The following is a 23,506-nucleotide window of genomic DNA, read 5'->3' as shown; positions in this document are numbered from 1 at the left end:
CTCTGGTTTGGATGCCATCAACAAGCTGGGTTTGGGCAAACGCTCCTTGCTGAAAACCCCATCTTGAGGATTTCTACCTTTCCTAAATGTGTAAGTGAAGAGATGCAAATGCAGGCTTTGAAAACCAGGCATGCTTCTAACTGTTAACCCAGCACTGCTGAGTCCACCACCAAACCATGTCCCTAAGTGCCACATCTACACATCTTTTGAACACCTCCAAGGATGGTGACTTCACCACTGCCCCGGGCAGCCTGTTCCAATGCTGGACAACTCTTTCTGTGAAAACATTTTTCCCAATATCCACTCTAAACCTCCCCATGTGCAACTTGAGGCTGTTTCCTCCTAATCCTGTATCACTAGTTACTAAGGAGAAGACACCAGCCCCCTCCTGGCTCCATCCTCCTGTCAGGCAGTTGTAGGCAGCAATCAGGTCCTCCTTGAGCCTTCTCTTCTCCAGACTGAGCCCTCCAGGTCCCTCAGCCCTTCCCCATCACACTTGCGCTCCAGGCCCTGCACCAGCTCTGCTGCCCTTCTCTGGCCCCGCTCCAGCACCTCAATGTCTCTCTTGTAGTGAGGGGCCCAGAGCTGAACACAGGATTCGAGGTACGGCCTCACCAGTGCCAAGCACAGGAGGACACTCCCTGTCCACATCCTGCTGGCCACACTATTGCTGGTACAAGCTCGGATATGAGAGACTGCTGGCTCTGTGATGTATTTTCCAGCAATCAGGTCCATGTAAACATTTATCTGTGTCACAGATAGTGGCTGGTATCTCTTGGAACTCTAACACTGTCCTGCTGGCTTCCACAAATCCCATTGTATTTTCACCATTGACACCCTGCCAGCAAACCAAGTGCATTTATAGCTCAAGCTTTTTCATTCACAAAGGTCTGTCCTGTCCTTACCAGCACTGTAACTGTAGTGATGCCACAACCTATTAAAAATAAAACAATTTACAGGGAGGCCTTCCAGATCACTGACAGTGTAAGGACCTTACCATCTGCATATTTAAAATAAGCATTTCGTTTTAAACTCGCGTATCAATTTTGCCTTTGGCGTTATTTCTTTGACTCAATGCCCACATCTAAACTGATGTAACACAGGATGGGTCAATTTTTCATCTCCAACTGTTCTGAATGCTGCTTTGTAATATTTAATTAAGGAATCACAGAACGGTTTGGGTTGGAAAGGACCTTAAGATCATCCAGCTTCAACCCCCTGCCATGCACAGGGATGCCTCACACTAGACCATGTTGCCCAAGGCTCTGCCCAACCTGGCCTCGAACACTGCCAGGGACGGAGCATTTATCACTCCTCTGGGCAACTCCCCATAATGGGAAAGTAGTTGCAACTTTACTTACGGAGTAACCACTGCTCCCACATTTCTAAGTATAGGGACGGTAACCAGGACAGTAGTACACCTAGTTTCAAGCAGTGTTCCCTCTATGATCAGTGTTTTTCATTATACTCACGCCGTAACTTGTTGATACAGAAAGTTGCACTTAAGTACTGTTTTGAAACACTAGTCTCTATATTCTTAATATGTAAGTCAGAATATGCTTATTCTTCCCAATGTTGCCAATTTTATCACCCAAAATTCTCTGGCTCTTGCTAATGCCGATCAGTTCCATGGGTTTTAAAACACCTCAGAAGCACGTTTTATTGTCAGTTATTTCCTTCCGTTTTTTATATTTCTCCTTTCAAATGGTGACCACATGCACATATTCTTTATCTATCATTGTTTTGTTCTTCCTGTTGCTCCCTGAAGCTAAAACCTTGTCTCATGCTCTGCTTCCTTTACAACTCATCACATTACAAATTCTGTGCAGCCTTAGAGTTGACAAATCCTTACTGAGCACATTATTAATAGTGAATACCAATTATCACGTTTTTAATGACCTCCTGTTTAGCAGTATATAAGTATCTAGCCCCCAATTATTTTTCTCTATCTCATAAGGTAATTTTAAAAATCAGATTAAGCTAACTAGTGATCAGTTCTGAGTCCTAGCAAATGAATGCCTAAGAAAATAGCTGGGAGATAAAACAGGCTTCATAACAAAGGAAAGAGAGCAGAAACGTACATATGCAGAGACTTCTGGGCCTTGGCTGCTTCCTCCTTGGAACTGTAGCGGACCACAGCATTCCCTTGCGTCAGGTTCAAGTGGAATGTTATTAGAGGGCCATGTTGCAAGCACAGTGTCCGCAGTGTGGAACCATCAATCTGGTAAGAGGGAAGGGAGGGGAAAGGTTATCTGTATTTTTGTGATTTTACTTTTAATGCTTTTTAACTAAACAAATTTTAAACTCTGAAGAGTAAGTACAGGTAAAGGGAAAGTTTTTCTTCCATAAGATGAATTTAATTACAGACTTATCACTGTCTTCACGGAGACATCCTGTCTTTTAAAGGCTTCCCTACAGGCCAGTGCACAGAATTTCCCGATTTAGGTTATACAAATTATAATTAAAAATCTACAGCAGTCCAGAAGTCAAAGGAAAAACATACTGATCATAAATACAACTAAATTTCCCCCAAGATTAATCTGGATGTGTACATTCAGGGCTTTGTGGCTTATGTTTTTCTTTGTGAATGACACTATGTGAAGGACTGGAGGATTTGACAGACTGAGGAGAACCACCAAAGCAAAACCCATAGGAATAGCAGATTTTACATCTCTGTATCTGCTGTAAAAAAATCACCTCCAAACTTACACATAAAAGCTGCACACTGAATTAATGAATAATTAGGGTCTTAAAAGTTCATACTTGATTTGACAGCACTTTCAAAACTTAATAAATTCCTTGTAGAAGACAGACACATAATAATGCAGAATGATTATTTTTCCTTTAAATGAACCAAATGAGCAAGGATGATAAATGTTCTTATCGTCTCTTAAATGCGACAAGTCCCTTTTCAGAACTAGCTGTGGACAATTCTCTTTACCTGGGGTGTGAGGTTTCGAAGAACCAGCCAGCTGCTTGTTCTCCCTGAGCTGTCAGTACTCCATGCAGAACCTACAACACAAAGGCCACAACAAAACATATTATCATGCTGTGGGAAGCATATTACTAGAAGAAAGTTTCTTCACATCTTGATTTACTGTCGTCTTTGCTGAATGAAAACCTGCTTTCGTTATAGGTACAAGATCTGTGGCATCTTCACACGCCCATAGTAACTATTAGAAAACTAGTGGGTGCAGCTATGACACTGCAACAAACTGTACCTTCAGGTTAAATGAGAATTAATCTGGAAGACACATTTTAAAAGCAATTCAGACATCTAAACTCAGACTGCTGCTTGCTATTAAAGATTTTTATAGCACTGCAGCCTTCTGCTACCTTGCCAATGACAGATTAATGCACATGACTTATTCAAAACAGATACTTCTGCGCTGACAATGATTAAAGATACAAGGACGTAACCAACAAAACCTGCTTTTCCAACTTCAGTCTGGTGTTTTACAATGAGGAACTGAACAAGCTGGATATATGAGTGGTGGTTGAGAAACCACAGTACATCTGTAGTCACATGTGTGACCACACTCAGGCTCCAGAGAGAATCCTGGAATCAGCAATATCTGCCCACCAGGTGGGGTTTTGGCAAAGAAAACAGATACAAATAAACGGCAAGAAGAGGGACATTTAATTCCCAATTTAGTGAAAGCAGATTAATAAACTAGTCAGCTTTATGAAATAAGCGTAATACTTGTGTTTGAAGCTCACTACTTCACGATACATATACCAGATCCATGGTTTCTAATATTTATATTTAAGCAAAACAACAACATCTAAAAAAGAAGCCTGCATGGAAAAAATTTAAGACATTCCCTGAGGCCCCTGCAATGCCATGAGGTCCTAAATGCTTCACATCCATGCTCCAAAAATGTGTTCCATATTAAATTCTACGGGCTGATTTGCTCATCCTGAAGCCTTGTAAGCAGTCATAGATCGTACCACAAAGAAGACACATGTTTAGAAGATATTTTTAGAGATTCAGGAAATGGGGAAATAAAATACCTTTGTTGGAGTTAAATAATTTGGCAACGACTATGTAAAATATGACCACCTCAAAGGTGAGAGCTTCACTTACAGTTTACCCTAACTAAAATAAATGGACACAAGCTTCAACCCCTAAACAGACACACTCTACTTGCATCAGACCTCAAGTTTCTGGAGCCTAATACACAGCCTCACTATAGCAACACAGAATAAAAGCAAACAGTTTTAGAAGAAGGCACTGTGGTGTGCTAAAACACAGGAGTCAGGCGCACCCGAGGAGTAAGAGCTGGTCCAGCCCAGGGGACTGGCACCCCACGTCGATGATGGCTTGGTATTTGTTAAGCCCGGAGGTGGTCTTGTAGGAGCAGTAGTGTTTCTGGGTACCTTCCATAGTTCATGGGATAGAGAGGCTTGTGTGTGAGAGATTGGGCCAGAGGACCATGTAGACTTGATGTCTGACAATTTACCTGCAATAGAAAGAAAAAATAAAGTTCCCTTTTGAAAATCTACTAGTTTCATTTCTCATAAAAGATAATACAAGAAAAAAGACCAGAAAAGTTATTTAAAATCTAATTAAAATCATGATGAAATACTTAAAGATTGTCTCTCTCAAAGGGTTAATAGATCTTAACCACTTTATCTTACACAACTCATCTGATATGAAGTAACCAGTATATGTTCTTTCAATATATTACTAAATTCCAAAGATCAACCAAACCTGGATTTCTCAATAGGCAAAGTAACAGGTATTCTTTTTCCCAAGAGTCTGTGAAAGATGAAGTCTTCAGAAGATTGGACTGTATCACAACCTGTCACTGAAACTTTTCACTGTTGAGTTTGTTACCTTATATCTTACTACTATTCCTGCCAAATCAAGAGTTTTATAAAATAACCCAAGAATAACAAATATAGTTTAGCATTCAGAGTGGCAGACAAAATTGGTTCAAACTAAACCCATTTATTCAACTTTAGACTTAAACATCCCTGCCTTTCTTCCTTGTACCAACATACATTGTGAAATTTGAGTCCCATTTCCTTCTCATAGCACAGCCCCATACTGTTACTAACATTAGCAGCACATGGAATGGTCTGAAATGGTCACATCACTGCATCTTCTGCCAGAGCAAATGACGTTGTGGTTATGCTGCCTTAATGCTTTAATGCTGATTGCAGGCAGGAAGAAAATACTTGGTCTGACAAAGTCTGAGATGCCAAAACCTGTTGGATTTTTTAAACCCAGGTTTGAATTGGGAGATGAAGCTTATACTGAATCAGCACCTTGCATCAGGCAGCCATTGAGGGGTTTTAGCAGTCCTCGAGCCAGATTTGCCAGTCACCAAATCACAGCCTCAGTTCTATACACACACACACTCCCCACATTTTCTCAATTTATCTGAATCATCTAACTCACTGATTTTATACTGCATCATAACAACTTGAGTGAAAGGGCAACCACTCCCTTGCACACTGCAGAAGCAAAAATAATTTGACAATGATGATGAAAGCTTTAAACACGGGTAAAACGGTGGGGAGAAAGGGTAAAAAAGCCTGAGTGTTAGAACTCAGAGCAGCTCAGCACATGATTCATGCACATAGCAACATCTAATCTGTGGTAATGTCACTACTTCTCATGGGGTTAACACAAAGATTAGGTGACACTGCAAAACAATAAAAAGCAAATAAAGCAAAAATGCATGATAAAAGGAAAGCAAGCCATTCCTTTCTTTTCCTTTCACTGGAGTAAAACATTCCACATAACCCCTTTTGGTTTTCCATTCTGCAGTATGACCTGGAGGTTGCACCTTCCTTTATTCAATGAAGAGTGTTTTCACTGATTAGATACGAAAATGTTATTACAATTCATACAACAGCCCCAACACATTTTTATAATGGGACAAACTGGGTATTTAGGTAGCTACTTCACAAGCAATGCCTCTGTGATTTGCAGACAGAGATGCTCCAGAATGTAAAGCTCATTAAAATGATGAGGTAATTTATTTAGACCATCTATAAGCTCACCCATGTAGGGGAGCCTCAGGCTTCTGGCTGACTATTAAAGACATTTAAGAGCCCCAAACCCAACCCCTTCAGAGCCATGCAGAGTACCTCCTTGAGGTGGTACTAAACCTTTTCCTCAGCTGAAGACGGTTCACTGTTAACAGTGAGTTTATTAACAAAAATTTCACATAAGATCTTCCTGGAAGGGTTTAGCAGCAGTGTTTCCACTGAGGCCCTAGACAATATTCCTCCTCAAAGCTGCAACGGAAACAGTCGTTAAGAGATCTCGATGCCAATACAGAGTGACAGCACGTGGCACCAGTGGAATAAATACATTTTTCCTTAGCACAATTCCAGGCATACCATCCAACGCTCACCACTGAAGAGGTGCCAGGAGAGCTGCCTACTACCTAGCACAATACTGAAAAACAGGCTTCTGTCTATAGTAGCACTACTGTATTAACTAGAAAAGCACTTTCTAGGGCCTTTTCTCAGAATGCAGAAGGATGTGAAAGTAGAAAGGCCATTTTTCGTACCTGCAATGCTAGGTGCAGATGCAATGCTGCTGAAAGAGCTACTGTAGCCGGAGGCACTAAGCGGCCAGGCACTCGATGAAGGCAGCGTGGCATTCTGAGATGATGTTGGGGATGACCCTGCAGAACCAGCAGAGAATCAACTAAGAAAGATGGGCATAATGATGTTTGGTGTGACATAAGCAAATCTATTATGTGCAAATACAAACCATGCAAGGCATTTTCCTTTATCAGCCTGGTCTCAGAAGTCTAGGAATGAAATGTTATAGAAAGCATGATAAAGTGAAGCAGAAGTCTTTAGTAGAGAAGAAAAGAAAGCTGGCACAGTAGCAAATGTACTAGCACCTGTGCAGAAGATAAACTCTGCATTTCCTTTAAGATACATGACTCAAAAAAAATCGGTGTTGAACTGTTTGGTCTCAAGGAACAGGCTTCATTTATTAAGGTGCTCTGCTGGCTGACTTAAGCAATGGCAACTGCAGATGAGCATAGATGCATATGATAAACTAACCTCTTACCATGGGTGATTTGTCCTAAATTACTCAAGGTAAGCACTTCTCCCACATCCTCATGCCCACAAACATCTTTAGACTTTTGCAGACTTTCAGTAAAGTAAGGATGTATTTTAGCAATCTCTTCTCAAACTGATAACATTAAATGAAATAGCCTGAAACCATCTTGGTAAATCATTTACAATCTGAGGAGGTATCTAAGCATACATACAATTTCCTTAGTGGCAAGCAAATGAAAGAAACTGAACATAAAATATCTTCATTATAAATACCCGAAGAGCTGGAAGCATTCTCTCTAGCCACCAACAAAATTAAGTGTGTATCCTAGGTGACTTATCATTCCTGACATACGCAGATGTACTGTGACACAGAAGCATCTTTAACTGACTAATAAAAATACGTGAGTTCTTTGGAAAGGAGCTCTGTACTGAGGTAGAAGGGACTAAGTAAAAGGGCAATCTCATCCCTCGCAGCTCAAAAAAACTACAGGCTATAATATCCAACTGGAACAGCAATCAACCAATCTACCTTATCTAGACACACTGCACTACAAAGGACACCAAAACAGACATCAGTCTCAAGTAAAACAGCTCTAGATCAAGGCCTTCTCTGGACATAATCTATGTCCCAGGCAGGAGTGAGAAAATTATATCAGATTGAAAGGCCCATATGCCCAGAGAGCTGAAACCATCCCTTATTCCAGGTGGCCAAGGCTGGCTGACCCTGCAAAGCTTCCTCAGCAAATAGGGTGAAATTAAAATCAACCCAAAAGCTTAGGTTTTATCTCTTTCTCTGTGTGCAGTGCAAAGAAGGTATACATCACAGTCCGGCCCTCTAACTGGAGACCTTCTCTGTTAATACAGTATGCGTACTTTGAGCTGCAGTATTCAAAGACAGCCTCTTCCTGGCAGCATGTCATGAAAGCCCCAAGCTCATACGGAGGCGTACTGACAATAACAAATTTACCTAGGAGCAAACACCTCATTTAGACAAGCATAAAGAAACAGATTTAGCAGCTACATTTTTAATTAAAATTATATCATTAGTAAGCTAAAAAGCTAATGAGGAAAGGAAGCATACATGGACCCCAACAGTCACTGCCTTTCAGAAGGTTTTGGCTCTTGAGGACCTGTTTACTTCTGCAAAGCTCATCTTTACTAACTCTCTCTAAGTAGGGTGATTTTCTCTTCATTCCACAGACAAATTACACACTAGGAGAACTAACGTGTACTTGCCTTCTATAAAGCAGGAAGACCTGCAGTAGGCAGCATCTAACTACAGCTCTGTAGGGCAAGGCTTCTGGCCTAATGGGAGCATATCTTGGGTGCACCATACCTGAATTCTGTCTTTTTCTTTTTTAGAATTTCAAACAATCCAGGTTGCCTACCCCTCACAGTACATTTGGGTCCTTAGGAGTTAATTCAACATTAGTCATGCACACAAATACTTCAAGTTTCAGCTTAAATAAAGATTGTTTTCAGGTTAGAGACAACTAATTTGAGGCAATGAAAACCTCTGCCTCCTTTCCCTCACAGTTCACATGCCTTTGTTTGAGTTAACAAGCCCAGAGCAAGGCTAGTTCTGATTTACAATCTATGCAGGTATCACAGATGTAACTATCAGAACAAACCCCACGTTTTTAATCCTGACAGGTCCTTCCTGCCAACCTGATTATGCTACTCCTATGCATATTAGAGTGCTCTAACAGACAGCAGATAACTTCCCTATATTGGAAAACTGAGCACAACTAAACCAAGCCACTTTTCCCTTGATCCAGTTGCAGTGCATCTAGTTAACAAGCAGCACAGTCCCAATGGCTTACTGTTTTACAGAATACTCTTAATTCTGAAGTAAGCACTACCCAGACAAAAGGAATGGGAATGGCACTGGGAATACCAGTTGACTAGCCCATTCCCTTTTTCCTTTGATGGTTTTGGGGATAAACCAGCTCTAATTGATTTTTGCTGACTGATCTTCTAACAAAGCTACAGTTGCGTGATAGAAGCCTGCTGCTTCAGGAACAACTCTGGAACTTTTGTGTTGTGTCTTCTGAGTATTTCACAAAGTGTGTGCAGGAGGATGGCCAGGAGGGAGAGCAAAATCTTGTTCAAAACAAAGTGTTACAGGTTACACAGAAGTTTGTATTACATCTCATACCCTTTTCCAATATAAAAATATTTCCCACGGAAAACCAGAAACCTTTTAGTCCCATACTTAAATCAAGTATTTCTGATTTTCAGTGAAAGTTCAGAGCAGAAGCATTAGGATTACATGCAAAAATTTACTATATCCATAATACATGAAGTCATCTTTTTTTGAAAGAATAAAGTATACACAGATGTGCATGTCATTTGTGTGTTTACCTCCACTCTTGAGAAGATAGCGATTAACATCCTGTATCGTGGTGTTTATGGTAGGCCCAGTTGGAACACTTCCAGGAGTAACATCAGGGTCATTTTCAGGATCAATATTCTGCAGTCCTTTCCATGGCACTCCTGGATGGAACTCTGTTACAAATATAATAAAAAGAAGAGTATATAAAGTCATAATTCTCCAAAGTTCCTGTGTAGCAGAAGGCATAAAGTTTCAATAAATAAAGCCATGTTTTAGGGACACGAACACTTTATATGCTGTTACCTGGTGGCCAGTTTATGCTGGAGCCATTGGAAATTTTATCACTATCAGTTTTGGCACGTGACCAGCTGTGAGGAACAGCTACGGGCGGACTGGCGGGTGATTCACTGTTCTGCATCAGATCATACCGGCTGTAAGAGTCATCAATGGACGACTTTCCCGGAGGACCAATACTTAAACCTCCAGGTATAGCACCTGTAAGGAATGAAATGCAAAGGCTTTGCTTAGGAGTGGCACTCATTTTGGGTATGGAATTTCATCAGTCCCTACAGTTTGTTATTTTCTTTTTTTTTCTTTCTGTATTATAAAGGAAAATTAACATGTAAACACAGTAAGCAAGGCTTAACAGCCTCTGAAGCCTTCCTAGGAATGAGAGCTGTGAGATACACCACTGGTACAAATTCAAGCTAAAGAAATGTGCATTACATTACTGACAAAAAGAGACTAAGTAATTCAAATTGTTACACTGGCAGTAAACAGGAATTTGCTGAGACAGCATACTAAGGAATAACCCTGTAAGCAAGCCATCTCTTCTACGTGTTCATTGCTGATGGGCTGGATGATTTGAAATGCCATTCTCATGTCCTACAAACGAGCAAACAACAATTTGGCATAACCAGTACAGCTACTTGCAGAATAAACTACTGTAAAAGAAATCATGCATGCTTCTCATAATAAAATCCAGGATACAATAAAGTTAACAGCACCATGTTCTCACAGAATAAACTTGGTGCGGGAAATGAAAGAATACTGGATACTCAGGATACTGGAGGTGTTAGGGATAAAAGTGTTCAAACAGATTAGCAAACACTTCTGGAAAAATGTGAAGTTTGTGCTCCTAACTCCCAGGGCAAGTAATTATGTCCTTGTTTTGCCAACAGTAGTGGCTTGTTTTACTTGAACTCCTTGTTCTGAGCAAGAAAATTCAGCAAATGGAAAAAACATTCCTACACTGTATGTAGGAAGCGGTAGTTGCAAGCACTTAGATGCACTGCTGAATGTGACTGCAGAAATAATTGTAGAAGTACCCCAGTCTCAAAGGGCACTCTGTATCAACCACTTAGGAGCACTTACTGCAAATAGTAACTTGAGAATACAAAAATGCCATTGCAATATGTGTCAAGTCTCAAAAAGCCAGGCTGACACTGAGATTAAATGTAACATACCGTGCTTGCTGGAGTTCTGGTCAAGCGAAGAAGCAGCACTAGACAGATTATCCATTGAGTTGGGGTGTGTCCACTGAGGAAGGCGAGACTGGGACTGAGAAGTGTCCTTCACTGACAAACCACCAGTAATGTCCATGTTATTTACATTCATGTTCGGGTTCAGTCCAGCTAAAGGGAAATATGTCATTAGATATCCAGAATAGACTGGGGGACTAGAAGATGTGTTTAAAAACCCAGCCAAAGGAGTTATGAAACACTGATTTTCAGTACATCTGTCCATGTGTACAGTAAATTACCATGCTTATTTGCAACTGCTGTCAAGAGCTTTTGCTTTTATGGGAACACCAATCTAACTCCCATGAATTCAGGGAATGTTAAAACTTTGCTAAAAGTGGAAACAAAAGAAAAGATGTAGGGATACTATTTTGAAGCTGTCAGTATTTCTACTTGCAGTCTCTTCACTTGCCTCTGAAAAGGCCTTATGGTAGAATGAACTGGCATGCTGCGTTTAAACCAGTGAGGAATCTGCAGCAGTCCACTGCTAAACCAAAATGTTCCCGATGTCTCAGCAGTGCAGGCCCATGATGTCTGCAATTTCATTTTGCTAACAACACTGTACAAATCCCAAAGAAAGCAACTAATTAAAGGGTTATACAAACAGCTGCCATTCATTCCAGCAGGTATTGCAGTATTTGGGCATATATTTTATATACACAGAACAAAATCACTCGGGACTATGCTAAGGGAACAATTGTGACATGGTTCTGTGACACGAATCTGGGTCCTTTTTGAGATATAATCCTGCATGTTAGCAGATGACAGGAAGCTGAGGTACGATTAAGAAGTTCCCTTTTAGACTTTAATTCATAAATTCTTTCGCCTTCTGATGCTCCCTCCTCTAACAGCTCACCACAGCAGTCAGAATTACCTTCTGAAGTGCTGCATGGTAGATACAGCTTGGCAATTTTATCGTACACAACATAAAGAGTCACAAAGAGATTAAATTAATTCCTTCATGTCATGAATGAGGTAGCATACAACAATCGCACAGGAAACAGGTCTGAAAGGTTGTTTTGTTCATGCTGTCTCAAGGCTGAGTTGATTATTTTGACATCAATCATATCTGACACATCTGTGTCCAGCCTGCCACAGACTGACCAGTGAGAAACATTTCAGAACTTCTGAGGTCATTTATTCCAGTAATCTTCTTTGCTTGGAGCAAATCAGTGATCCTTAATGTTTAACTAGATCTCCTTTTACACAACAGAAGTTTATTATCTCCTGAAATACCCACATGCAAGAAAACTCTTCATAAGTATCGTATACATTTTGAAGATCCCTGCATGTCTCTGAAGACTACTCTTCAGGCTAAAGTGAGCAAAGGATTTCCCTTTTTTCCTTAGCAGTCATGGTTTTGAAACATCTCATCATTTGCACAACACTCACTCTGCATTCCTTCAAACTGAGCCATATCCTTCTTGAAATACATTGATCAAAACTGATGCCTTACCAGTGCTGATTAGAGTAGGGAGCAGACTTTGTAAACTTCCAGATGACATTCCTGTTTATCAATATGATATTTGCGTGTTTTACAACATGACACTGTTAATTTATATTTAGTTCATAAATAGCAATGTAGGTAGGTACTTAATTAAGTACATCTTCTGTTCTGATATTTGTAGGCAGAGTACAGGTAAGCCCTCCTGAGCAGCTGTTACCAAATAGGTGTGTAGCACCATGATTTTGTTTTGGCATTTCAACACTATTTAATAAACATATCTATTTCTGTATTTGTTATAAAGTGGATCAAAATATTCACATGCTGAATTAAGGAAATATCGTCCCTCTGTCTTTTTCATATGGAACTGCTTTAAAGAAGGACACTTACCAAGAGGGTAAGGAGCAAAGGTGTTCGGTGAAGACTGTTGCTCTTTGGTCTGCAGGTCAGGTAGGCTGGGAGCCTGGGGATGGGGTGAAAAGCTATCCATGGCTGATTTGCCTGCAGAGGGGTGCAAAGATAGATGTGGAGGGGGAGGCTGCTGCTTCATAAGCAGGGCCTGGGCCAGCTGGCGCTGGTGCTGCTGGATCTGCTGCTGCATGTTATTGATTGTACGTGCAACCTGGCAAGGAAAAGAATCAATAAATGCTCAGTTGAACAAAAAGACACTAGATTTTTTGTGTCTGAAACTACAGTGAAATAACACAATACATCTCTTTACAAACAAAAATTGACCATATTAAGAGTTGAAGAGCTTTCCTCCAATAACCGAATGCTGTAAAATAGCTTCATTGCTCTAGCACTCCTTCCTTTCAATACTCAAGCTGTGCATTTATTGTTTCTAAGGGTGCTATAGCTGCTTTGCTATAAGCAGTACAATCTCTTTAAGCTACTGAAGACAAACTCTTGCAGAGAGATTGAACTGACAGGCAAACCTACTTGCTGCTCCTGTTGTCTCATGGGTCCGGAAACGTTACGCTGAGCCTGTAACATCTGCTGCTGGATTTGTAAACGTTGGTACGCCTAAGAGACAGAAGTGAGAGGTCAGAGGTCCTAACACACATACACAAAGCCAAACAAGCTTGTCTGAGCTACTCTTGTACATCATAAAATAGAAAAGACAGAAAAATCAGGAGTTTTCTGAAAGCTCCCAAGGAAGCAAAAGTAACAATCTTATTACAATTGTATTTTATAACACGTTTCAGCCTAGTGTTCGTTTTTTGCTTGTCTTTTTTCATTAAACCAAAAACATCAATAAGAAACCTGATGAGTAAGCTTGTGAGCAATAAGAGATCATTAAAGATAGAAGCCTACTTTTTTTCCCCTGAAAAATTGCAACACAAAGCAAAAATTACAATAGACTTTTATAATATCTTATAGATAAGATAAACACCCATAGTTAGCTCTCTTATTGGACATTTTGAGTTCTGACAACATTTGGTATTTAATCAGTCGTGTTGCTTTACTCCAGAAAAATTCCACGTGTTTTAATGTGGGTCATGAGGTGGTAAATTTCTTTTCCAAGGTGTTTCTTTGAAAAATATGAATTTAAAATCCGAAGGAGTTCTGTGCAGATACTTTGCAAGTAGCTGGGTACTGCTCAATTGTTACCATGGCATAAAATCTAAGCTGTGCTCCTCAAAACTAGGAAACATAACCAGAAATGATTAAGAGTATCAAACACTGTTACTAATAAAGGACATGGACTAGCACATTAAGATCAGCACCTAAGCTAGTTTGTCATCCTCAATTGTAGGTTTATACCTAGCAAAAGCAGTACAGCTTTTTAAAATAGCCTTAAAATCCAATTAAATATCTTCAGACGTCATGTAAAACTTGCCAATACAAAGAAGTACACAGCTTTCCAAAACCAAGTAGCTCTCATCACATGCTGTGTTTAATATAAATGCCATTAATTGCAGAAAGTTTACCCTACACTTTATCATTTCTTGAGGCTGCTGGAGGAAGTTCTCCAGGTAACTCAGGGGACTGGCACTGCTGAGATTTCTCTTGTTATGTTGTGACACAAATCTCCCACTTGGTCACTCATTGCGTACGTTGGCATGTACAGAGTAGTGAGGTTTGAGAATATACTATGGTACTGACATCAGTACAAAGACAACTGTTTAGTTCCACTGATCAGCTGTAAAGGATAATCATTCCAGAAATGACTATTTATAAAGCCTGAGGCAAAAAACCATGATTCTTTTTCTTTAAAAAGAAGCTTTACCAAAGACATCAGCATCCGATTGTTTTAAAGATCTGTCACATGCATTTAAAATTTAGTTAGCTATTCTCTTATTTTATCTTCCTGCCTTCAAATTCTGTTTTAGACCTTATTTGCCATGTCCTTTCACTTACCAGCTGCAGCTGATAGAGCTGGTTCAACATCGTCATATGCTGAGGATTATTAATTGGCGAGGTTAACTGTGCAGGGCTGAGACCAATGTTTTTTGCTGCAAACTGCAAAAGCTGTGCTTGAACCTAAGAAAGAAAAGTGTATTAAACATTGTACATTTACTTCTAACACTGGCAACTGTGTAAGCCATTAATAAGAGTCACAAGACATCAGCTGGAAAATACTATTAGCAGTAGTACCATGAAGAGGCTCTACTACAAATCTTAATAACCATACTTAAATGGCCATTTATAGAAAAAGTGCTTCCCAGCCTCCTGAAATATTACTTTTTTCCCCAAAAAAGATTGTGCCCACACAGACAACCTACAGAACATACACACGAGACCATCTTACCAATGTAATGTGCTTACTGGCTAGTAAATAAATCAACACAGATACAGCCAGGCAAGAGCAGCTGCAAAGCCTCAGGAGCACGACAGAATGCATACGGAAAGGAGAGTGCATATGGAAGAGTTCCAGGGAAAGGGAAAACTCAAGAGTGGAAGTATTGTCTAACCTGAGGGGATAGAAACTGAGGCACTTGAGCACGAAGACTAGGCTGGGATGAATTAAGAGGTTGCACTGGCGGTTGCTGCGGCTGTTGCATGGTCCTGGCTTGTGCTGCTCCGCTATTGCCAAACATACCCAGATTGCCACTCGGTATCTACAGCAGGACAAGACAGACATTGGCATTTAAAGACATCACTCAACACATAACCTGGAAGTTACTTATTTCCTCAGTGATTATGACCAGCACAGACAAAGAAACCAGCACCTCCAGAGTGTACTGACCACCAGGTTTAGAAGCAGACATGGCAAAGATCACAACATCCCAAACCTCCAAAACATTGTATAGATGCCTGAACAAAAGATAGCTGAGGTTGAAGATTGCTTTTATAATGATGCATAACCCCAGAGGGTCGTAAGATGAACAATGAAAAGTACTTGCCAAAAATGTTTGTATTTGTGTAGGAAGAGCCTGAATGAGAATAAAATCATTAAACCCACAGCATCCCAGTCCTTAAATTAGCTAGGCAGATTTTATACTTAGTCATTTTACCAGCCTACTGACAGTGGACATGCTATTAGTGCAGTCTCTGCTTCTGAAAGATATGCTTAATGGGCTCTAAGTGCTTGACAAGTATCGCCTTTAGAAAACTAACTTTGAAAGAATGTATGCAAGAAAAGCCACCACAGAATGACAGGGAGTTCTTCTGTGTTGCTATATCCTATCTTTGCTGGAACTTCAATTTATATGGCAAAAAAACCTTTTCATAATCAACAGTAGTTTATGGACTCTCAGTCTCATGTTGTTTATCCATTTTCCTCTCCATCTTCTTTCCTCCTTAGTGAGGTGGGTATCATGTCTCTTCTCCCACGTAACAAGCGATAGGACAAGAGCAAATGGCCTCAAGCTGTGTCAGGGGAGGTTTAAATTAGGAAAAATGGCTTCACCAAAAGGGCTGGCCAGCATTGGAAGAGACTGCCCAGGGCAGTGGTGGAGTCACCATCCCTAGAGGGATTTAAAAGATGTGTGGATGTGTCCCTGAGGGACATGGGTTAGTGGTGGACTTGGCAGTGCTGGGTTAACAGTTAGACTTGAGGATCTTAAGGATCTTTTCCAACTTAAAGGATTCTATGCTCTACCCAGGGGCCAAAACACTCCTCTTGATTTGACCAGAGAGGCTAGAAGCACAGTTCCTTTCTTACCTGTCAAAGCTATGAGCTGTCTTGCCACTACAGCAGGAATAAAAATACCTCCATCACCTCTCACCCATCCCATCACTGAGTAATTATGCCAGCCAGGAAAGATAAATTAGAGCAATGTCTCTGCCTTAAATTCTGTGACCATTAGCAACACCTCAAAACACGAAACCTCACATCAATCAAGGCAGAGCTATACTAGGGGTAATGGTATAAATCCATAACACTAGTGTCTCTTCTCAATGGATGCATATAATTAGCAGGCTAATTACTACTGAGCAGTTGTTTTAATGTCCTATAACATGAAGTGTTTACACAGCAGGGAAGTTTTTCCATTGATACTTCATGTGAACAAAGAAGTTGCGCCCACTTTCAGTGACGGGCACTAGCAGCGAGTCCAAGAGAGCTAAAATTGAACTCGGAATCTCCCCCGACAGCCTTACCTGTCTAGAAGAATTCAAGTTTTGCATGCCCAGCCCTGAGGCAATCCCGCCCAGGGTCTGATTAGGGAGTGCACTGTTTGAAAGGGGGAGCTTCAGGCTTGGTGAAGGCAAAAATGGTGAAGTAGTGGGCTCTTCCACTAGGCCGCCATCCTGATTGGAGAAAGAAAGGGTGAGCTGTGTGCGGCGCCCAGGAGCAGGCAGCACAAACAGTGTCCCATGGGAATAGAAAAGGGCATGGGATGGATAAAAATATTAAATAATAATAATAAAAAATAAGGGTATGAATAACAGGGAATGAAAGTATGAAGTGAAGGGAGAAAAAAGAGAGAAACTGGATTAAGGTACTGTTTTTCTTTGATTTGTTGCACCTATTCCACAAATGCACAACCACCCTCACCCACTTCTCCAGAAGGAAAGGAGGAATTTATTCTAGCAGAGCTAGTATGTGGCCATCATCTCCTCCCCCTTAGATTTTCTCCTCTCCTCTCCACCAGACTGAAAGGTGGAAAGGGAAGAGACCCAGCACATTTCAGGGAAGTCTTCTGTTTGGTGAACTCAGCAGCAGAGTGCAGGCATAGGACATACCGCTTTTGCTAACCCAGAACATGGGAAAGGCCAGATCCGCTGATATGACACCAGTGTGTATTTGGTTCCACATCATAGCTCTGCTCTTTAAGAAAAGCATTTTTGCTTTAATCTCCTTTCCAAACAGAGCCACGTGAGACTTTTTTAATATTCATGTAGCACTGAGTTATTATTAGCCACTATGAAACATTACACTCTAACACACCCAATGAACAAAAATACTTAAACCCAATAATGATAATGCTGTGTGTGTGGCCTTCCTGGGAAAGCAATTAAGACCCTGCCTTAGCATCCCCCAGGAGGAGGCAGATTTTAGCAAGACATAAGGAGTCCCCTCTGATAACTGGGTTGCAAGGAACCACGGCTGAACATGGATATGAGGCACAGAAGGCAGTGCCCATGGGGGGCAAACAGCAAGTCAGAAAATAAAACCATATAATCCTCAATCAAACAGGTAGATATCTAGCTAGTATACAGTGGGGTACCAAGTTCTATCTCAAACTGTGCTTTGATGTCTGGGAAGCCTGCGGCAAGTATGATCAAATAACACTGTGTACAAAGTAGAGCTCCAAAACCAGGCAGAGTGAAAAATCTTTAATTTGCAATGTGCTGGACTGGTGGTTTTCAGGCAATATATTCACAGCAAAAAAAGGGTTTTAAATAGGTGAGAAGCTAGGTTCTTTCAACCAATAAATTCGGTGCCCCAGAAGATTGTGAGATATTGATAAACCTCCTTTGTTACAAAAGCAGCCCAGTCCGCAAAACAGCGACCCAAATAAATGAGCTAATGCAGCAAGCACACTTGGTAAATTTTATGTTCCAAGTTAATCCTGAAAAATGCATTTTCAACAGCTCCCCTTTGATGCAAAGCAAAAGTTTCTTTACTATGAGGCAAAGTGACACTTGACATACTATCTGACTATCCTGAGGGGGACACTGACATTTTCTAATGATATCCCCAAGGCCTCGCAGCTCAAGATATTTTACATTCTACTGGACATCAGTCACACTCCACAAACAACTGCAGCTTGCATGACAGGAACAGGTTCAAGGATTTCTCCTTAGATCACAGACATATGTTTACAATTCTACCCTTCCCCCTTTAAAGTGAAAATCATTTCAAGCTCCATGCACGATCTCACCTTCAGATGCCATTGTTTCCTATGCAAACAGGCCTACTGACCATGAAAGACCAATGTGATCCCTCCCAGCCCCCCAAATTTATTCAAGTCTTGTCTCATTCCCAGTATTTGGTTTCATTTTGGACACAAGCAGTGCCGGGGATGGTGGAGGACAAGCCACACTGGAGGACAAGCCACACTGGAGACTTAGGCATCTAACGTCCAGAACAAGGAGACTGTTGCTGCACACCCACCTTCACAAATGTGTTCCTTGGCTGAACTGCAGCAAATGTCTTCTGTAGCAATTTTATACCAATTGTTCACATTCATTTTGTTCTACTTTTGTAATTTGAGCTTGTTACAATGTGCCCACTGTGATGCACAAAGCTGTGCTCTGTAAGTGGATCTGAAATCAATTCATTTAACGTAAAGCATTTTAGTTGGTCAACATCAAGTACTCCTCAGTCATTCTTATCCTAGACGAGATGACACTGTACTTCTGACAACAGTTTCTGATCCATTATTTTCCAGTCTCCTTTATGTAATAATTGTTTCCTGAAGAGTAATCTTTCCTACCTAACCTTTCCTCTTCAGTCGTTTTCTTATGGGTTTATGTTACAGTTCTCCCACAGGCTAATCAATTAAACAAATCCCCTACATCTGAATGGCCATCATCATGCTCAATCCAGCACTGCTTTAGACTTTTTTAAACGAACTTAAAACCTGACTACTCTATGATTAGGAAAAGATTCCAACATTGTGCTTTAATTAGGAACAAGGAAGAAGTCTAGTGAGAATATTTTGGAAGGATGTGCCTGCAGCCAACAGGCACAAAGGCTTGTAGACCTGGATTTCTCAACAGCAGAGAGGAAGAGATAATCAGAAAATAAGACAGGAGTGAAAAGGAGACTTAATTTGTAAGGTGAGAATTTCACAATCTCCTACATGCTCAAGAATCTGGGAGACAGTTTGGAAGCAGCACCAGGGCAAAGAACACGGGCCTCTCTGCTGCCATTATGGGAGAGAGCTTAAAAATGCAAAGGCAGAGGAGAGCAGGAGGGAAAACAAGTCTGCCAGGGCACTAACAGAAGCCTCACAGAAGGCAAGCTTGAACCTGAACTTGGAACAAGGCTGATGGTACTTCTCTTTAGAGCTGACCTGACTTTTGACCACAACTAATGCAGTAGTCCAGAGTTCAACACTTGCACCTGACTATGCTGAAAAACTAAGTGACATCTCTATATGGTTCAAGATTCTCAATTATGTGGTGATCAGCACAGATCAGCAAACCACCACATTCTCCTTCAGAGCTGAGAACACCACTCATCAGGTGCAGCGAGAATGCACCTTGGGGCCCAGAACTCAGGAGTGGGAGGTACCCAACCCAAATCCCTCCACTTTCAGAAAAGACCCTTTTTGAAGCACTCTGGGCTTATTTCTGGTATTTTTAAAGATGCTCTTCTTACCAATTTGATGGCTCCAGAAGACATCAGGTGACATCCTCAAGCAAACCTGATACCCAAGTACAGTGTGATTGCCACCAAGCACAAGATAATGTATCAGGGTACTGCTAGGCTGAATCTTTATTTCCTTGAAGCCACTGGATTTTGCCCCTTCTCCTTTTATAGTGCTACAGGGCAAGATAACATCCTGACAAGTAATACAATTAACGAAGTACTAAGTGCCAAAGACTGACTCAGAGTGACACAGAATAGAGTGTCTGCAGCAAATACTGAGGAGCAGGTGAAAGCAAACAGTCAATAGTGAAGTTCAACTGCAGAGACTACTACTAATCCAGAGAGAACAGGGAGTTTAATGGGTTCAGAAGCAAATGTCAAGGCTGTAAAGTCTCTCTCCTCAAATGAATAAGACTAAAAAGAAGAGTAAGTGCTGGCTTTACCTGTGAGAGAAAATGCAGGAGAGAAATCCTGGAGTCCCAACTCAGGTGAGCTGAGAGGGAATCAGCTGAGGAAGAGTGGCAGCAGTGAGCACACAAACTCAACTTACAATCTCATGAAGAGGAACCTCACGTAACTTATTTAAGACTTAGCAAAGCCAAGCAAAAGGATAATGACTTGCTAAGACAATCAGTAAAATAATGAACATTGGCTGGAGTGCTTCAGCTGTGTGAAGTGCTTTTTCACTGACCAACACTGACCTGAGCAGGAAGCAAAACAGCTCCAGGCTAAATACTCTGCAATAGGACCTTAAAGGGAAAGGAGGGTTTGGAGAAGGAGTTGCTCCAGTAGAATGAGCTGTAAATCTGAAAAGAATTTCTTTGGAAAAAGTATCTATTCTTAAGAGTAGCAACTCTATTTGCTTAATTCACTTACAAAGTTGCTCAACACTCTGATAGCTAACAAATAGAGTTTGGGATTATTTCCTTTGTTATAGTAAAGTCACTGTGACAGACTATGCCTAGACTGACAGATTTTACTTGCTGTATGAATATTAATGATCGCAGAAATCCCTTTTCAATGGTGGTGTTTAACATATGTTTCTGCAATTATGCATCATGCTGCACATAATGCACCTCCCTCTCTGGCAATAATTGTACTGCTCAAGCTCCTGTTACTCTAGAAAAGAAAAGGTTAACGGGCATGCCCACGTGAATTTTGTGACCTTCTTCAGAACAGAGATCTTTCAATCAATGTATTCATTAAAGTCTGCCATCAGCAAACGGATTTGCCATAGTTAAGAATGAACTTCACATGGCAGGAAGGGAAAAGGAAGGAAAATGACCCAGATTGAGCCTGACATTGGAGGAAATACACGAGCAGTTCAGTCTGGTTTAAGGAAAAAAACTAAATGTATCTGAGTGATGTGGTGTCCATCATAAATAGGGAGCCCAGAAAGAACAAATGTTATTATTTCCCCAAAAGCAGAAGAGCAGTTTTTCAACACATATTTTTTGCAGGAAGCTGCCATTACCCTCAATTCTGCAGCATTGTGGCAGCACTGAACTACTACAAAACCTTTTGGTATGACCCTCTAAAACAAATTTAGTATGGATGCTAATTTTAGCTTATTCACATAAATAAGCCGTAATTATGTAAGATCCATTTGTGTTTAATCAAATTAACTTGTTTACAGTTTGCATTGTACCAACACTAAAACTCAGCAAACTGTTTAGCCTGTGATGACAGCGCAAACAGTCATAGTTGTCATGAAAAGGTCAGTATTTATCAGATGTCCTAGCATAGCACCATGCCAATTTTCTTAGCACAACACCTGGAAACCTGTCACAACACAAACCGTAACTTTAAGGATAACACTAAAGTTAAGACTCTAAGAAAACAGAGGGTGAAGGGCTGGAAGGATAATCACTATTCAGGGTCAGTAAAGTTTTTAATACAGCCTGTGTTAACAAGACTAGAGGTCACTTCTGTCTCACATCCTGCAAACAGCTTGTGTAAAATGAATTGGTTTCAGCATTGTTTGTGAAAAGCACAGATTTCTGCGTTCATAAATCACCCATCCCATCTTTAAGAACATTTCAAATAATCCGTGAAATAAAGAAGAGCACCAAGAGACTCATCTTCCCTTATTAATTTGGGGGAGGATTCTGAGGGATCTGTAGGACTTTGTCAAGTTGTAAATCATTTCCTACTGAAGATTTGGCTCTGTTTTTCCCTACATCCTTCAATTTAGTTTGAATCTTGGACACCACAAACTTCTGGAGCTGCCTTCTCTCAGTCCTTACGTGGTGCTAGAAAATTTGTCATACGTGATCACAGGAAAAGAAGCTCATCGGAGAAGCTATTTATGATTTTGTGTCTGCTCTTTACTTAACAAAAATACCTCAGATATTTGTTCCTATTAAGCACTGAACTTTTACTGAAATCTGTAAGGAACTCAAAACTCAGATAGGAATCAGGAGCCTAATTCTTCAAGATTCTGGCCTTGGTCCTGCCTGATCCCTAATCTGGGCAAGGCTCACTGACTCTGGACTCTTGCAGAGTGAAAAGGCTTTCTGTGCTCCATTTCCTTGCTCTTCCCATTTCTAGTTCCACTGCACTACTGATTCCTTAGTAAGTTTTCTTTCCAAGTACAACACTGGGGATGACCATTGTTTATTTCTATGTGGAGATCAAATCATTGGTCCTTTCTACAAGGTTTAAATTCCCCACAAGATTGCGAAAAGAGAGGAAAAGAAAAACTGCAATATGTAATTACCTATCAGCTTTCTAAGCAGACAGTGGAAATCATCAGTATTTCTACACTGTACTGTTTTGACTTCTCTATCATTCACATTCCTGAACTTACCTTGTCAAGGAAGGTGGGGCGGTCCATGGAAGACTCTTTGGAGATTGGTGGTGGGCGGCAGCCAAGGGGTTTGGTGACCATTCCATTATAGTCGGTCACTCCCATTCCACGCTTGTCCATTTCCACCTTCTTTTCCAGCAGAGCACCTTCACAGAAAAGGGAAATGTATTGAAAAAGGCAACACAAAGACAACGAATTGGCCATCAGCAGTTCAGAGAAGTAAGTCTTGCTTAAGAAAGCAGGAGTAAGAAAATCAATATTACCCATAATCTGGATAAGATTAAACTCTTAGACTCATGAATGGCTCCTGTGTGATTTAAAGGATGAAAAAATTACACAGATACTCACTCATGGCCTGATCGAGATTCATATTGTTGCTCTTCAAGGCCTCTTCTGCTGGCTCTCTCTGTCAAACATACAAATTATGTTTAGAGAAAAAATAGCCATGCTTACATGGTTTCAAAGCAAACAGCAAAAACAGTCTCTTAAGCGTTGAGTTTCCTATTTACTCGGCAGCACAAATAATGTCTTTGCACACTTTTTTTCTGCTTTCATCAATCACCACAACAATTAAGCTTCAGTTTGTCAAGTAAGTACCAGTTCTAGAAGGACAAATCTTACTGTTCAGTTTAAATCCCTCTTCCCATTTTCT

General features: G+C 40.7%; 1 protein-coding gene across 12 annotated transcripts in view; it reads right to left on the bottom strand.

Annotated features, from left to right (window-relative positions):
- TNRC6C (trinucleotide repeat containing adaptor 6C) overlaps positions 1–23,506 on the bottom strand; it is a 316,602-nt gene that overhangs the window by 2,488 nt on the left and 290,608 nt on the right. For 6 of the 12 annotated variants that reach the window (XM_057401435.1, XM_057401437.1, XM_057401439.1 and 3 more), the window contains 14 exons: positions 23,203–23,260; positions 22,855–23,000; positions 16,883–17,056; positions 15,253–15,399; positions 14,699–14,821; positions 13,277–13,360; positions 12,728–12,959; positions 10,840–11,007; positions 9,677–9,868; positions 9,403–9,546; positions 6,531–6,647; positions 4,269–4,463; positions 2,942–3,012; positions 2,082–2,221 (listed from right to left, as the gene is read on the bottom strand). In XM_057401435.1, the coding sequence (XP_057257418.1) occupies positions 2,082–2,221; positions 2,942–3,012; positions 4,269–4,463; positions 6,531–6,647; positions 9,403–9,546; positions 9,677–9,868; positions 10,840–11,007; positions 12,728–12,959; positions 13,277–13,360; positions 14,699–14,821; positions 15,253–15,399; positions 16,883–17,056; positions 22,855–23,000; positions 23,203–23,260 (1,991 nt within the window). The remainder of the gene's footprint in view (positions 1–2,081; positions 2,222–2,941; positions 3,013–4,268; positions 4,464–6,530; positions 6,648–9,402; positions 9,547–9,676; positions 9,869–10,839; positions 11,008–12,727; positions 12,960–13,276; positions 13,361–14,698; positions 14,822–15,252; positions 15,400–16,882; positions 17,057–22,854; positions 23,001–23,202; positions 23,261–23,506) is intronic. The other 6 variants (XM_057401438.1, XM_057401441.1, XM_057401440.1 and 3 more) reach the window with 4 other exon arrangements.

This window comes from Pezoporus wallicus, unplaced genomic scaffold (assembly GCF_028554395.1).
Source record: "Pezoporus wallicus isolate ANWC-B61680 ecotype Strahan unplaced genomic scaffold, APGP_CSIRO_Pwel_v1 contig_8702, whole genome shotgun sequence".
Lineage (NCBI taxonomy): Eukaryota > Metazoa > Chordata > Aves > Psittaciformes > Psittacidae > Pezoporus > Pezoporus wallicus.
This window is presented reverse-complemented; position numbering and strand designations above follow the sequence as displayed.